Source organism: Mustela lutreola, chromosome 4 (genome assembly GCF_030435805.1).
Source record: "Mustela lutreola isolate mMusLut2 chromosome 4, mMusLut2.pri, whole genome shotgun sequence".
NCBI classification, from domain to species: Eukaryota; Metazoa; Chordata; class Mammalia; order Carnivora; family Mustelidae; genus Mustela; species Mustela lutreola.
In genome coordinates, this window is record NC_081293.1 from 157,351,917 (window position 1) to 157,369,325 (window position 17,409).

Below are 17,409 nucleotides of genomic sequence, written 5' to 3' on the forward strand. Positions count from 1 at the left end.
CTGGCTTTTTTGCTTGAGTTTTTGAGTTATCTTCTAAATAATAGGAACAGTGTTTTTATTCTTATCCTTTGTATAGTTTTGATGGTCAGACCTTTAAAATATTCTTATTTATTTATTTATTTTTAAAGATTTTATTTATTTATTTAACACAGAGAGAGAGAGAGAGAGAGAGAGAGAGAGATCACAAGTAGGCAGAGAGGCAGGCAAGAGAGAGGGGGGGAAGTAGGCTGAGCAAACAGCCCGATGCAGGGCTCCATCCCAGGACCCTGAGATCATGACCTGAGCCAAAGGCAGAGGCCTACCTCACTGAGCTATCCAGGTGCCCCTAAAATATTTTTAAAATGTGAGCTCCATTGGTCAATGAAGAGGTTATGTGGAGACTAGAAATAGAATAATCATCTTATGGAATCATCTCATTTCATCCAGTTTTCATATGTTGTGCAAGAGGAAATTACATTCCATGACAACTTGAAACCACATACCCAATGTCATACCCAAATGTCATGAACTATTTGTTGATTAATTAAAATAAATTACCTTTTGTTTCCCTGGTGATGAGTTAAGATCTTTCATCTGCTGTTAGCTGGTGGAAGGCACATAAAAGAAGGTAAAAGAAGGTATTTACTCAGATAATCTTGGTTGAAATAGTGGAAGTGGACCTCAAGTGATAACCCAGAAAATTTTGCTTCAAAGTGGAGGTAGTGAATATATATTGAAATATATGTGCATGTATGTGTGCAAATATATATGTATCTGTATAATAATCTGATCATTTGGGGATGCCTGGTGGCTCAGTCGGTTAAGCAAGCTGCCTTCGGCTCAGGTCATGATCTCAGGGTCCTGGGATCAAGTCCCACATCAGGCTCCTTGCTCCGCAGGGAGGCTGCTTCTCCCTCTGCCTCTACCTGCCACTCTGCCTGCCTGAACTCTCTCTATCTCTCTGACAAATAAATAAATAAAATATTTAAAAAAATAATAATCTGATCATTTTTCTAGTTCAGGTTACATTGTTCTCTGATACCATAGCTATTCCTAGCAAGTTGTACCTTTAACATTGCTGAATATCGAAGTTTTATCAAAGGTTTCATAACCAAACTTGCAATGATACTTCTCAATTCCTTGCTAGCATCCACTTAAACATTAATTTATTCAGCAAACATATATTGAGTACATTATCCTACAATTACGATAGGAGAGCTAAGATCTCTGTCCTGAAGAAAATCTTACATGGTCAAACAGAATTTTAAGTACAAACTTATAAAACAATGTGAACATATTTTATAGTGATTTATACTAAACTATTAGATCACAGAGGAGCAATTAAAGCCATACTCACATAGGGAGAGCATGTAGATAGAGAAGATAAGAGTGGGCTGAGATTTGAACACTCAAAATTTAGGAAAGTCATGAGCTCCTGGGTGACCCAGTCAGTTAAGAATCTGACTCTTGATCTCAACTCACGTCATGATCTGAGGGTGGTGAGATCAAGCCGCATGTCAGGCTTTGTACTGGGCATGGAGCCTGCTTAAGATTCTCTCTCTCACTCTCCTCTGCCCCTTCCCCCACTCTAAAAAAAATTTAGAAAGGCCAACAAAAGATCTTGAGAAAAAAAGCCTTGAGTGAGATAGGAGGATATCTGAGAGAGCAAGATATATTAAAAAGAAAGAAAGAACGAGAAATAGAGAAAGAAAAGGAATGAAAAGATTGTTTCCATTAAGAGGAAGTGGTAAACTACTGAAAATTCTGAAATGATGAGAACAGATAGTTAAGTGTTAGCATACTGATTGGGGTGGGTAATAAGAGAGTGGGAGGTGTGGATAGGTCTGTACGTGGGAGCATTTGCTATGTGATCCAAATGAGACTATAAGTTCTCATTCACATACAGTTAACAGCAGCAGAGGTCAATGTGAGATATACTGTAAGGGCCTCTTTCTCACCCGCTTTTAAGTGACTTGATGTGAGATGTAAAAGGAATAGAGGAACTAAGGAAGACTCATAAGCTTTTGGCCTGAACAACTGCCTGAATAGTGTACACCATTTATTGAGATGGGGGCCAATGGAATAAAGGCAGGTATACAGGGAATCAAGCAGAAGTCAAGAAAAGAGTAAAGAATTCAGGGTGCTACATATTATGTTAAAAATGTAAGCATCCAAGTGAAGATGTCAAGTGACTAGGAATACCCCATTTTGAAGCTTAGATCCTCTATTCTAAGATGTGGAAATAGGAATTCAGGCATCATCTTGAGATAAATAGAAAGCTAGAGTAGGAGTTGGAGGGAAGTTGAAGGGTCAAAGGAGAATCATTTTAAGATGAGAGACATGATAGCATGTTCTAAGCTTAAAGAAACAATCCAATAGGGAAGGAAAATGGTATCTAAGCAAAGTTTGTGAGTAAAATAGAGGCGACAAAGGATGCTTGAAATCGGGAATTTGAAGGTTGTTCATTTATCGTGTTGAAGTATGACCATAGGAACTGAATGGAAGGAAGGGATACTGAAAGTGGGAAGATTATTGAACTCAGTGGTCAGGTGTTGATGGGTCATCTAGATTGACAATGAAATCTTCCAGAAGGATGACAGAGATACCATTCCATTTTTAGTAAATGAGGGTGAGTGTCCTGGATGTTGATGACAACACAGTCTGATAGCTTATGCTTCGAAGGAGAGAGGAAATGAGATCTGAAAGCATCATTGAGGAACGTGGAGGAACTCTATACTATCTCCAAGATTACAGTCCTTATTCAGTGGGTGGGGGAAAAAGAAAAGCCACAGCCTGAGAAAGAGGCAAAGGAAACCGTGTTCAGGTTTGAATTAGAAAAAGGGCATGAAGGGACATTCAGTGAAGAGCTTAGGATAAAAGGGATTTAGTAGGTGACAGTCCCTGAATTCCAGAGGGCATAGGGTTTGGGAGTGCCTGGAGAAGGTGGAGATTGGGCCAGATGAGGCAATGTCCACTGCCACAGGAGCATGGTTCAGGGGCATGATGGGATTAGTCCTATGGTCTCCAAGTGTAAGAAGTATGAATCAGTTCTCTTAAAGTGTTAACCTCCCAGGGCTGGTATCTTAGTCTTTGGAGGGAAGTGAATGATATCAAAGCTCATGGTAATCATCTTTTTCAGAGCATGAGGGGCTCTCAAGGCTTCCTTTTTAAACCTCTGTGAGTGATGTCACAATTGGGAAGGGGACAGGTCTTCATGGAGCATATGGCTCTAAGTAGACTTCTCCTAAATTTTTCTGCTGGTGAAAGTCATTGTATATAGCAGGTGGAGGGGAGCAAGGAAGCCAGGACACCATTTGAGATCTTTTTTTTTTTTAATTTTATTTATTTATTTGATAGAGAAATCACAAGTAGGCAGAAAGGCAGGCAGAGGGGGAGTGGGGGAAGCAGGCTCCCTGCTGAGCAGAGAGCCCCATGCGGGGCTCGATCTCAGGACCCTGAGATCATGACCTGAGCCGAAGGCAGAGGCTTAACCCATTGAGCCACCCAGGTGCCCACCATTTGAGATCTTAACAGAAGGCTTGAGCAGAGGCAGCCATGACGAGGATCCACTGTAGAGACATAGGGATGGTGAGATTCCCGTGGACCTAGAATGCTTGTGGAATTTTTTTCCCATTATGATGTTCTCTTCTTGAGCACAGGTCTCCTTCACAAGTGGGGTCAAGGCTAGAACTACAGCCTACAATTATCAGTTATAACCTTGAAATTAAGACTGTAGTTGAAGGTATTTCCAAACTCTTATATGAGTCTCTAGTCTCAGGTAAATCTGCATTCTCATGGTCACAGAAATATTTTATTCTCATACTCTCCAACTGTATCTTCACAATTATTCAAACTAAGTAATCTCAAGACGACACAGGTTATCCACAAACTATGAGTGTCGAATTGATCTCCTATGGAAAAAGAATCCAACTATTACATTGACTGTTGATTCTTTTCCTATACTTGATGGTTATCGACGTGAAAGTGACCTAGAGAGGCAACATAAAGAAAGAAAGAAAAAAAACCTGATCAATATGGGTATTGATTGTTTTATATACATTTTGCATTAATTTTTTTTCCAACAGCCATATGAAGTGGTTATTTCCTACTAATTACAGAGATGAAATAGATTATCAGAGATGTTTGAAAATTTCCCCAAGGAGATGTCAGAAAAGCAGCAGAGCTGAGATTAAAATCTGGAGTTATCTAACCTGAAAACATTTATTCTTTTAACCACATAAGAACCAAGAACGCTGGCTAAAGCAGTTGGTGTCCCTTTACCAAATAACCAAGCAATCAGCTTACAGTTACAGATTATTTACCCTGGGCAGAGTTCTGTGCTGGGATCTATGGGGAACACACAGATAAATAAGGCACAGTTCCTATTCTCCAGTCTGAACAAGCTGTTTGGCAAGACAGCCTATTTGCAGAGAGGTGAAAAAAGTTAAATAACCCCAGAGGACAAGAATGTAACCATTGTCCCTGCTTCAAGAATCAAAGTATCAAATTCTGTGATTTCACTGTGGGCTGAAAGCTTCACATACATGGTTGCCTTTGCCCAAGTGAAAGACAATGTCATGTAAAGTTAATGTAACAACACCAATTTTCTTTCTCATTTTGAGTATTTTAAAAAATTAGAAACTTGATAATATTTCAGTACATTTCTCTTTTTTGTCTTTTCAAAACACTTCACTTTAGTTTTGTTTTTACAAAATTGAGTTCTTGCGGCATATATTGGTTTTCATCCTCTTTTTTAATTAAACATGATAATTTAAGAAATTTCCCATATTAAAGGAAGTTCTTAATCACATAAGGGTTAATGGCATTATAATTAGGATATAAAAAAGGATCTGAAGACAGGGAAGGGACCTTCAAGCACAGACGGAAACATAATCCGAGATGAAGATTCACTTTGGACTAAGTCAGCATTGGCAAGAATTTGGTTCCAAATGATCCTGGGGATTAAGGGGTTAATCAGAGGATTGGACAGAGACCACATCCTGAAACCTGCCATCTGATCCCTGTCCCTTTACAAAGAACAGCTCTTCAGGTCAAGCCGGTGGAGGTCAAAAGAAGGACACCGGAGCATCCAGCATGAGAACTGAAGCATCCAAAGCAGATTTGTTTACTAAGCGGAAAGTGATCCACTGAAACAGACCGGAACAAAAGGGTTTTTCTTTACAAACTGGTCCCTGACCCTCGCCTTTAGCAAAGGTTCCCACTTTTCTTGGCAGGCTTTTACTGCTCTAAAGCCAACTACCACGGAGCTGGCAGGGAGCATATCCTCACCGGTTGTGCGAGCCTGGTGGCTAAGGTCAAACGTGCCATTTTAGAACGGAAGTTTGGGGACAGACCAATAATAAAGCAGCACTTTTATCGAAAACTTTGATGATTTTTACAGTGTTCTTTTTGAAAAAATGTGGTAGCTTGGTTAAAATTGGACATTGTAATACAGATGCAGCAATTTGAGGAATTCAGCTGCTTGAGAACTCTGGCCCCCACTACGGAGCAGAAGCTTTTGTGCTAAATATGACCCCACTTACCGCCGAGGCTGGTGGAGGAGCAGGACTCTCTGGGGTATCTTATTTTTCCATAAATCATTATTCTTTTCTTCAAACCCTGAGCACTTACTGAGTCTGAGCTCTCATGAATCTTGTTGAGCACGATTTTGGAGATTTTCCTTCCTTTCGAAATTGTGCATTGTCGGAGTTGAATACACACGCAAGATGCTTGGCATTGCCAAAGAGGACTTTTTTTTTACTCAAAAGAGCCAAAGCGTGTGTAAAATTAAATAGCCAGAAATTAAATGCAATTCCTAAAGTTGATTTTGTCTAGTGTTATACATCCTACTATACCAAATAAAAGTTAGAAATATAATCTTATCTGTATCATTTTTGCCTTTTATTATTTTATTTTTGTCTTGTGTTTGAAAATTTTTTTAACGTTTTTTTGTTCCCATAGAATATTCTGAGAGTTCACTTTCCTTTTTTTAAAAGATTCATTTATTTATTTTGGAGAGACAGAGAGAACCCTTGAAGGTGGGCAGAGGGAGAGAGAGACAGAGAGAGAAGATCTCAAGCAGACCCCCTGCTGAACTTATAGCCCAAAGTGGGGTTTGATCCCACAACCCAGAGATCATGACCTGACTTGAGCCAAAATCAAGTATCGGATGCTAAACTGACTGAGCCACTCAGGCACCCTCCAAAAGTTAACTTTCTAAAGTTGGCTGACTAAAAGACTCACTGTTAATTTAGATCTCACCTGTCCACCCCTTGCCATAATTTTTAAACAATTGAAATTTCTTAGTATTTGCTTTTTTTTATCATAAAATGAATAGCCATCACCATTGTCACTGATTTTTGCAGTAATTTACTATTGTAACAATAAATGTATTTATACTTCAGTTGAATTACAAAATTCTAACGTATGAAGCAGGGAAGGAAACTCTCACTACCAATTGCAGCCAGAATGCTTACATATACTTAAAAGAAAATATTCAAATGTTTGTAATATATCTGAATGACTTGCCTCGATTAAACACTGATCAGAAAAGATGGTTTAAGTCACAGGGCCAGTGACTCTGGGTGAGTTTAGGGATGCAAGACATGCTGCTGAAATAGGTATTTGACTATTTAGTCATTTCTCTTAACTTGAAGCATAAATGAATGCAAATTCAAGTAGATGCCATGGAAAGGATTTAGTCAGAAAGTGTGGTTTTGAAACCGAGCTTTGCTACTTTAGCTCTATATGTATTTATTTACCATCTATTCTGTGCTGGGAATTCAGTCAAATACTGGAGACAGACTGATGAGTGAGAAGGAGGCCCTCTTTCTTAATGTCCTGATAATCTGGGGAGTTGCAACAGTTTACTCCTCTGCTCTAAGCTTCTGTCCCCTCCTCTTACCCTGCAAGCCTCATAATGATATTAACAAAGGTTAAATGAGATAATGGGCGTGGTCAATATTTCTTGAGCAGTATGCATAATATATTCATTAATATTCTAACTGTCCCAACCATCCTATCGGTTAGATGGTCTAGCTTACTAATCACAGGAATATGCTTGGGGAACACACAGATAAATAAGGCACAGTCCCTATTCTCCAGTGCCTGGTTTGACTGCTCATTATTGGGCTGTCTTGGGTATGCAACCCCTCTGCTTTTCCAATTTACAATGAAATTGTGGCAGTTAGATTGCTTCCTTTGTTGGCAATTATTAGATAATGGATGCATGGAATTCAGCATAGATTCTAGCACATCATAAGTACTCACTGAGGTCAACAGTAATTACCACTCAGTACAACTTATACCCAACTAAGAAATAAGAGAATGTAGGAAGATTATATCATTTACACAAGGCGACAGAGTTGCAGAGGTGAGACTCATGCAGGTTGACCTGTTGCCAAAGCCCTTATTTCTTACATTTTGGGTTCTCTAAAAATATTTTTATAGATGTAACGTTGGATAAACTTGAAGGATACTGATTATGTTAATCAATACTTTCGATCTTTCTTCCTGGCTGGAGTGCCTTCCCAGTCCACCATTTCTTTGCTCCCCATCCACATTGCCGACCACCCAATTGGATCCACCAGAGGGTGGATGTGGCCTGACAACAGGCAAGGCCACATTAGTCCCCAGTCTCCAGCTGCTGCTCCACCGAGAGGAAACCATTCTTCCTCACCGAGACTGGGAACTCTGATCAGATGGGTGAGCCAAGCTCCAGAAGACTGTGGTGGCCTACAAGCGCTCTGGCTTCTCCTTCTCACTGAATCGAGAGCCAGAAAGCGGGCTCGTGGGGTCTGATTTGTGTGTCTCCGTGTTTCAGTTTACCGAATTGCTCTCTCACAATGGCGGAGAGGTCACATGGTTCCAGCAACTCCCAAGGAGGCCAAGAAAAGAGCAGGAGAGAGATCCTGAGGTCCACCAAGAGGGTGTGGACTCCCCTCGATGAGCAGCTGCCTCCTGGCTCTGAGGAGGAAAGCCAGAGTGTCATCATCCCCACACTGGGTGAGAACAGGCCCTCAGGGCTATTGAAAACATTCTGCTGTGGGTGCTGAGGGTCATGGGGGCTTGGCTGGGGACAGATGATTCTGGAACAAACACTTGGCTTTGAAGATCCAGTGTTCCTGGCAGGATGCTACAGACTTCTGTGAAATGGGTACTTCTGACTTCCACCCACACACATTCAAAACACACATCTTCTTGATGGAAATAGACCAACTTCTCCCTTTCTACTTCAAGGTCCCCTCATCTCAAGTTCTCCAGGACCCTGAAGGGGCATGGAATCCATGCCAGACACCTGACGCTTCCTTCAGAACATCAAACATTCTATCGAAAGGCTCTTTTTGCTGGGTCTTGCATGAAGCATCCGTAATAATTTTAATAGTTTAAAGAGCCGTAAGTAGGAAAACACTTTTCCCTCAGCAGTGATATAACTGACAGTATTTCTTCTTTGCCCACCACCCAATTCATTCTACCTCTCTAGAGTCCCTAAATTGAAAAATAAGCACCTTGCTTGCCTACTTGGCCTTTCTGGTTCACCAGACCCCTTGTGAGGGGCTAAGTCAGTTACTTCACTGTTCGGTAGGATAAAGTCAAAGAAAATCAGACCAGAGTAGCCTGTAGCCAACCAGAAAGGAAAGAAATATTTATTGGGAAATACTGATTTTCTATCCTCTCCTTTTTGCCCCTCCACTATTGGTTAAGCCAGTGACAAAGATCCACCTTAAAAGACTAGTGCCTTTTTAACACAGGATGCCTTTGGCAATCCTGGGACTGTAGTGCAATTTGTCCCTGGAATGAAAGCAAATTTGGTTTAGAACCTGGCAGAGAACTCCTTGCAAATACACATCACTGGCTAGCTGCCTTAGGTAAACGTGATTCAATAAGGAGAGGGTCCATGGTGATCTATCTATATCCGACAAGAGAAAGACAAAAGTCTGGTATGCTTTTTCACTCTTCATGTTCACACTAAGGTAATTTAAAAATTATCCTGACATCTCTTGTACTTCGGTGTTATTCTTTTTCCTTTTCACACTTTCTCTTTTTTCTTTCTTTCTTTCTTTCTTTCTTTTTCTCTTTCTGTTTTGATGTCAGTCATTTGGCAAGTTTATACTTCATTCTCAGGAAAGACTGATTATGGAAAGCAGGAACTTTTGCCTTGGGAAAATAAATAAATATGCCTTCTAAAACAAGTGTGTAACTATGTAGGAAATAGAGCTATGGGTGGTGGCTGGATAATAGGGTAGCGTTATTTTAACTGGTGTGCTTTGATTGATGGTCTGTTTCTTTCCCCTTCATAGAAGATTCCAAACAAGCAAGTATTCAGCAGTGGCTGGACTCTGGATTCTTGTAAGTGTTTCTTCGTGCCTTTACACATATCTCTTGCAAAAATCTGTGAAAACAATGTGGGTAACTCTTCTGGGGCAAGGTGAGACAGGCAGGCCTACCTTTTCATTTTAACTGAGTGTATGAAGGATCTCTCTATTATTGCAAAAGTTATATATCAATTTGAAAGTACTCAACAGAATACTGTTCCAGTCCCTGGCTGTTGATTGCTTTTAAAAAGTCCCCCTGTAATAAAGCCTAGTTTTGCATTTACTCTCATCTGTTTAATTAAAATGCAATTTAGTATAATTGAGTTGTACACATTGTTTGACTCGCAATATTTTTGTTTCTTTATAGGGTCTCTGTAAATGAAAACTTTCAGCAAGTCATCGACCACACTGGTAAGATAAGAGAACCAGAATCATTTAGGCTTTGTGGACCTGAGTAAAATTGTTAAAACGTTTATGTGAATAAATCTTCTTAAAATGAGAATTATCAGAGCTTTCTAGAAATGTAATGGATCTCGAAAACCATCCAGCTCAATTGCTTTGTTTGATATATAAATCAGAGTCTCAGGAAGGATGGGGTCATCAGCAGCATGTGGGGTTGCAAACCAGGCCTCCTGCCACATCATTAGCTCAGACTCTACCAGAAAACTCACTGGGTTCTATGAAGACATTTTGCAAGGATGTAATTATGGAAATGCAATAGTCTAACTTTTCCTCTCACTGTATGGTACTTTTATGTCTAAATCTAGTTTCTTTCTATCCTCCAGTCTCAAAATTATATCCTCCCTTTCTAATGGTGCATTTGTTCTCAAAAAGAACAGATGACTGAATCCTATGGCAAACAGTGAAAGTATGTATTTCTGACGCAGAGAATGTATCACACTTGTTACACTGAGATTTGATAAGAATATTATAAAAAGAAAAAGAAATTAATTGCAGATCTCACAGTTCCCACATTCTTTAAAGAAAATACTGTATTTCATAGAAATACAATTGAAAGATGCACTCACAGTGCCCCCTACCCCCACCTTGGCTGGCTTAGTTGGTGGAACATGTGACACTTGATCTTGGGGTTGTGAGTTGGCACCCCACCTTGGATATACAGAGTACTTAAAAATGAAAGGAAAAGAGAGAGAGAAAGGAAGGGAAGAAGGAAGGAAGGAAGGAAGGAAGGAAGGAAGGAAGGAAGGAAGAAAAATACATTCACATATTAAGTACTACTCAGGAAAATGAAACAGCAAGCCCTGGCAATTATAAATGAAAGGCAACACTGACTGCAAGACACTTCCTGATTTCATAGACGTTAAAATGTGACAAAATGCGTGTTTTAAAACTGAGGAAACACCATAAATAATGTATGTTTAAAAAAATGACATAAATTAAGAGTTTAATGATTAGAGGGGAAAACTATTAGTCTGCTGGTTACTTACTTGGCTGGTTTTAATTATTTTACTTCCTTCACTGACATCTTAAATTAAGATTGACCACTGGCTACAAACTAGTTTAAATTTAGACTTTTTTTTTCTTTACTGAAAATAAAAACAAAAAACCAAGTATATCATTGAAATTTCCTCTTTCTCCAAGCTTCTTTATTTTTTTTTTAATATAAAAGTTCCACAATCCCCACATCTCTGAAGATGTTTGCCAATAAACTGAATTCTCTATTTATAGTAGTACAGAATCAAGAAAAGGCAAGAACTTGGGGTGCCTGGCTGGCTTCATTGGTAGAGCATGTGACTTGATCTTGAGGTTGTGAGTTCTAGGCCCACACTGGGTATTTATTACTTAAAAATAAAATCTTGAAAAAGGAAGGAAGGAAGGAAAAGGGGAAAGGGAAAGATATGGCAGGGAAGGGAAGGGAAGGACTTAAGAAATGTAGCCAGGATGAGATGTCAGATTCCCCTGATGTTTCATCTTGCCCAGGGCATGGTGGGAAGCCTGGTACTAACTCTGGGGTTGTCAGTAACTGTATTATTAAAAGCTTCATTTCCCAGAAAGAGACATCATGAGACACCATGGTCTTTCCACCTTTGAATCAAGTCGATGAAGTGTAAAGGCACAGACAGGAGGTGTAAAGCTGGAGGAAAGACGGGCTAGCCAGCAGAAATGCACAGTTCCCACTTGCCAGGTCCTTTATCTTCAGCGAGGGTTTTAATAATAATGGAGTAGCCTCTTACAAGTTTAATTGAACCTTCACTTTTACAAGGCTCTTTATGATCTATCATATTTTAAACTCCGTAACCTGTGTGGGAGCAAGGCTGGTATTCATCTGAGCTTTGTAGGTGAAGATTCTGGGCCACAGAGTGATCAAGCACTGTGACTTGGGGGCCCATCTGGTTAGAAGGGGGCAGAGGAACTCGAAGCCCAGCGTCCCATCAGCCCTCTGCGTGCAGGTCACAGCCACGATGAGACCAATAAATGCGGAGTTCAGAGAAGCCAGCGGTCATACTTAAAACATGTGGAAACTAGAACAGGACAAGCTGGTAACCTGAAGGTCGTGGTGAGGGTGGCAAGGAGAAGAACTGTGGTGAGATGAAAAGAAACTGAAGAGAAGAGAAAAGAGGGGTCGCGACCTGAGGGAAAATCCCAGAACAACTTGTGCAATCCTAGCATTACCCAGAGTGGTACATTCGTTCCTAGGTAATTTGGTACCACTGACTCGATGGCTTCGAACAGAAATTTGTTCTCTCACAGTTCTGGAGGCTGGAAGTCTGAAATCAAGGTGTGGCGACAAGGTCATGCGCTCTCTGAAGGGTCTAGAGAAGAATCCTCCCTTGCCTCTTCCTAGTGGCAAGTGGCTCCCAAAAATTCTGGGCATTCCTTGGCTTGCGGTGACAGTCCTCTTTTCTCTGCCTCCATCTCCACACAGCCGCTTTTCCCTGTGGGGGGAAAGCTTTTGTCTTTTCATAAGGACATAAGACCCACCCTAATCCAGTATGACCTCACCTTTACTAATTATATCTACAAAAACCCTATTTCTAAATAAAAGACACAATCTAAAATGAGATTTCAGGGGCGCCCGGGTGGCTCAGTCAGTTAAGCATCTGCCTTCAACTCAGGTCATGATCTCCGGGTCCTGGGATCGAGTCCCACATCAGGCTTCCTGCTTGGAGGGGAGTCTGCTTCTCTCTCTGCTCCTCACTCCACTTGTGCACGCTCTCTCTTTCTTCTCTCAAGAAAATAAATAAAATCTTTAAAAATTTTTTTAAAAATAAAATAAGATTTCTGATACAGAAGTTTGATTCAACCCAGTACAAGTAGAATATATTCTAAGGCTGGTTTCCCTCATTGATCATGCCTGAGCCCTTCATACAATGAAGCAGCAACGAGATCCAAGTGGTTGCTCTTCTTATAGATGACACAGGGCCCTCTGTAGGAAGCATTCTAGTGGCCTCCAGGTCTTGGACTGAGTCCCAAATAAAATGGGAAGGGGGTAGTTGGCATAAGGCTTTAGGGGTCCTATTGCTGAATTCCTTGTGAGTTTAGAGATGGCCAAGTTGGGGTGTTGGCCTTTTATGGTGACTCTGGCTTTCATGCTGCTTTGTGGTCACCTAAAGTCTCATTTTCATTAAACTAGAATCTGGCCTGGGGCACCTGAGTGGCTCAGTGGGTTAAAGCCTCTGCCTTCGGCTCAGGTCATGGTCTCAGGGTCTTGGGATCCAGCCCCGCATCGGACTCTCTGCTCAGCAGGAAGCTTGCTTCCCCCTCTCTCTCTGCCTGCCTCTCTGCCTGCTTGTGATCTCTGTCTGTCAAATAAATAAGTAAAATCCTTAAAAAACAAACAAGCAAAAAATTCCTAGAATCTGGCTGGCCCATTTCCCATTGTGCTCAGTACCATTATGCTAGATGAAAGCCTTAACTCTGGGCACTTCAGCATCTTCGTCAGGAGAACTAGGAGGGGAGAGAAAGGAATATGTGTGAAGAGCACACAGCCTAGGTACCTCACCTATATCATCTCTTTTACCCAAACCGAGATCTCCCAAGGTAAATATTACAGTCACTAACTTTTGCAAGCAGGAAAATGAGACTCAGAAAGGTTAAGTAACTTGCCCAAAGTAGGCCAGTGAGTAGGTAAGGAGGTCAAGATTTGAATTTGAATCTGTCTGACTCAGTAGCCGCATTGCCTCTCCAGAGGCCCAGGTCATTTACGCTGTGTGCTACGCACGGGAGCCCCCAGCAGGAAAGCAAGGCCTGCATCTATCTCGCTGTGAGGAAAGTCAGAGGGTGAGCATTGTGGCCGAGTTTACTGACTCTCCAGGTCACCTGGCTCTGATGCACCTGTCTTCAGAGCCACAACACAGTCCTCCGGGATTTACATTTTTTAAGAGTAGAACTAATTTTTTTATGTCAAAAAAAAAAAGGTGCATCAAATAATTCCTCTGAAAAGCCACATGAAGGTTGGCTGGCTGCTTGCCTCCCATGACTCACTGAAGTATTTCACAAAGGATGGTGTCTCGCTGTCTGTCCTGTCTTCTGACAAATATTGGCCATCTTGGCTGAGTGGTCTGGCGGTCTTCTTAGTATCTCCAGAGCCTTGTCTGCTCTGTGCACGTGGGTGACTTATAGGGAAGACCCTTATGGGCATCCTTCCATTTTTTGGCTTTTCTCTTTCCGAGAACCACCACCACTGGTGCAGATCGGCTCCTCATACTTGTCACCAACAACAGAAGCAAACGCAAGTTTGATTCTCAGTTTGTGCTCTCTGAGGATCTGTGGACATTTCTATAACCACAAACACAAAGGACAGTCAGAACCTCTTTGAGGTCAATTGGGGTGCTAAACGGTACATGGCCATGGATGTGAAGGCCTGTCTTAGGCTGCTGATTCTTCCTAATCCCAGAGTCCATATTAAAACTATGTATAAGAAAGCCTAGGGAGAGAAGTTGGTCTTTGACAAGCCCATTTCCACCACCAAGGAACAAATTAGACTTCGACACCTTTGCCCTGTGAGAGTACATTGGAGTGACCCTGCTGGGGTGGACACCTACATGAATGCCTGTGTCACTGGGGAGCTTTATAAAATGTGTGCTTGTTTAATAACACAGCCACACATAACTGTGAGGGGAGAAAAAACAGATCCAATGTTTACAGAAAAAAAAAAAAAAAGCTTTTGTCAAAGATCGCCTTGGATGCATTGATTACTTGGTGGGTGGTTAATTTATTTGTCCTTTTGATATTTAGATATATCTTCTCCAATCCCCAGAGAGGTCCTTGAGCAATAAAATTACCCTTTCCAGAAGGAATTTACTCAATAAGAACTACAAAATCAAATTCTAAAATCTGTGGCCTAGAAGCTGAGGTCGATGCAAATCCAGTTAAACATAAGAGATGCTCCTTTAATCCTTATCAAACAGAAGCACCCAGAGCAAAGAATTGTGCTGGTAGAGAGGCGCCTGGGTGGCTCAGTCAGTTGAGGATCTGACCTTGATTTCAGCTCAGGTTGTGATCTCAGTGTCGTGAGATCAAGCCCCATATTGGGCTCTCCACTGGGCATGCGGTCTGCTTGGGATTATCTCTCCTTCGGCACACACTCTCTCTCTAAAAAAAGAAAGCACTGTGCTGGTGGAGAATACAAAGATGTAGAATGCATGGCTCCTGCTCTTACATATGTCATGCTGACTTCCCAGGACCGTTGCAATCTTAATATAACTGTGCCCATGTTTCACAAGACCCTCTTATCTTATCCCCTTTCATTGCCATCCTGATGCTTCATCTTTCTTCATCCATGCCTCCTGCCATAAAGTCTTTCTTGTTCTGTTCTCCTCTTGCTTTCTTTTGAACCATGCCTCAGGTCCCCCATTCTCTGTAAGGGGCTTCCTGACACCCGCACTAAGAGCCTCAAGTTCTCTTCTGCACACCTGCCACATCCGTGCTGGGTTCCACCCATATGGTACTTGGCCCGTGCTTCCTCAAATTATTAGGGATACGAGCGGCCTCACTAACAAAATTGTAATTCCTGCTGAGGTAGGAACGATCTCTAACACATCTGATTTCCCCAAAGCTAGTCAACAAAAGACCTTCGTACAACTAGTCCATAATGAAGCTGATGTGACTCAGATTGGGAAATTTTCAAAGAAGAGTGACTTGAGCTAGTCAAAGAGCAATGTGGTTCTGAAAAAAAAACAAAGAGGCAAAGGAAGACAATGTCACTTGGTTCAAGGAGCTAGAACAAAGGCACGGAATGAAAAGAAAACCAAATGTGTGCAGGAAAGCATATAGAAGACGGTCAAACTAGAGAAATGGTTTCATGCTGGGGAACAAAGGTGGAAATTCTTCTGGTAAATAGGTTGTTGTCTGGTTGTAAACGCCTTAAAATCCAGAAAGAGGGAACCACACGATGTATGACGATCATCTCAGGTTCTAGTCAAAGGAGAGGTAGTCGTAACTGGGGTCTGTGTTGGGAGGATTTCAAGACCGTGTCTTTGTTCACCTGAACAGAAGGTCATGAATAATTAGTGATAGTTGCCATAGGTGCAGCACTGGGGAATTGAACCAGGCGTGTTACACACTTGCCATGTCTATTAGAGTGAGTTTTGAATGGTTTCTGAGGAAAAAGATGACAGATTCCGCTGTTTATCTTGGCGAGAGGAAAGAAGGGGCACATCTTGGGAAGACTCTTTTGAGAACTCTCGGGCTTGAGGTCTCTGGGGCTGGGGCTCCACGCTGGAAGAAAAAGGAGGAGTCAGCTGCATCCGGGAAATAAGCAGCTAGGCGAACAGAGAAGAGCAGAGTATGGCTGCCTACAAGGTCTTGAGGTTGAGTGTCAGGGAGAAGGAAGAATCTTTTATTTTGTAAGAGTGTAGATTGAAATCATAAACAAATTGGGAGAAATAAACGCTGCCGAGGGCCTCTGCTCTGCGTCTTGGTCATGCAGGAGTTAAACATACAGAAAGCTGCAGAATGCTATTATTTTAGAGCCCTGTGAAAATGTAATTTGATTAGTCTATTGGACGATATTCCAAAGAACCAAATGTCTTCCATGAATCAGTCAGAAATGCTTAGGAAAACCAAAATAAAAAATGCTTTCTAAGCCAATAAAGGTGCTAATTAGTGCCTTCTGCATATCTCACTACATCTTCCACAGTAATACAGTTTGCAGGGTTAAGTGTGGTGTCTGCTGCCTCAGATGGCAGAAGTCCACCTCACAGTCGGGAGGGCGGCTGGAGACTCAGAACTGGCATTTTAACCCATGCGATGGGATGTAGTGAGTAAAGCGGAGAACTTTTTTTTTACTTTGATTCTCTTCCAACTCAACCCTTATGAGCCTTGAGCCTTGGGGAGAGGAGGACATTATTATGATTCTTTCTTTCTTTCTTTCTTTCCTTCTTTCTTTTTTCTTTTTTTTTTTTCTTCATCCATCCACCATTGCTTTTAAAGAGTAAAATCTGGTTTTAAAAACCTACTAAGACTGTCATAGAAGGTGAAAAAAAATGGAGAAAAATAATGAGACCAAACCATTAGAAATACAAGAAGGAAGTAAGGAGACCCTAGCAGGCAGGGCCTTATGGGATGGATACAGGCACATTTCGCAGGTGTCTCGCCTTCAGCCTGGAGCACGATGCCTACAGAAGCTTGAGGAAATGCAGGGTACCAGGAGCAGTTTGTCTGTCCCATGGTGGCATTCCCTAGGTGTCAAATTCCTGTGCTCAGAGGCAGCGGACTCAAATGCTCCCAGGAGCCAGGAGGATAACCGCTTATGAACCAAGTGAGTAGGATGGAGACTGCACATGTGTGCCACACACGTGGCCTCCGATGCATTGCTTTCCGAAGAGATCTGGGCCGACACTGCCTTATCTTCGAGTTGTAAGGAAATTCTAGGAACCCCAGGACTGGAGAGAACTGGGCTGCCAGCTGGTGCCTCTTGGTTCAGGTTCATTATTGAAGAGGGACAGAGGGAACAAGGACCCAACCCTGACAAGCCCAGGAAGTTTATCTTACAAATTAGCAAAGTGGAAAAACAACTACAACTGAACTAAACTAAAACCCAACAAACCCTCCAACAGGCAAGGGATAATACTTTCATTCTGTCTTGTGAGACTCTCAACCGCTTGGCCCAGCACTGGAAAGGCACATCGTGGGTTTATGTTTTTCACTCCCT

At 41.7% G+C, this 17,409-nt stretch overlaps 1 protein-coding gene across 4 annotated transcripts in view; it reads left to right on the forward strand.

The window, feature by feature from the left end:
* The window catches only part of ITPRID1 (ITPR interacting domain containing 1), a 109,142-nt gene that overhangs the window by 22,799 nt on the left and 68,934 nt on the right, over positions 1-17,409 (forward strand). For all 4 annotated transcript variants that reach the window (XM_059171498.1, XM_059171497.1, XM_059171500.1 and 1 more), the window contains 3 exons: positions 7,802-7,983; positions 9,279-9,327; positions 9,661-9,704. In XM_059171498.1, coding sequence (XP_059027481.1) covers positions 7,824-7,983; positions 9,279-9,327; positions 9,661-9,704 — 253 coding nt within the window. In that variant the 5' untranslated portion in view covers positions 7,802-7,823. The remainder of the gene's footprint in view (positions 1-7,801; positions 7,984-9,278; positions 9,328-9,660; positions 9,705-17,409) is intronic.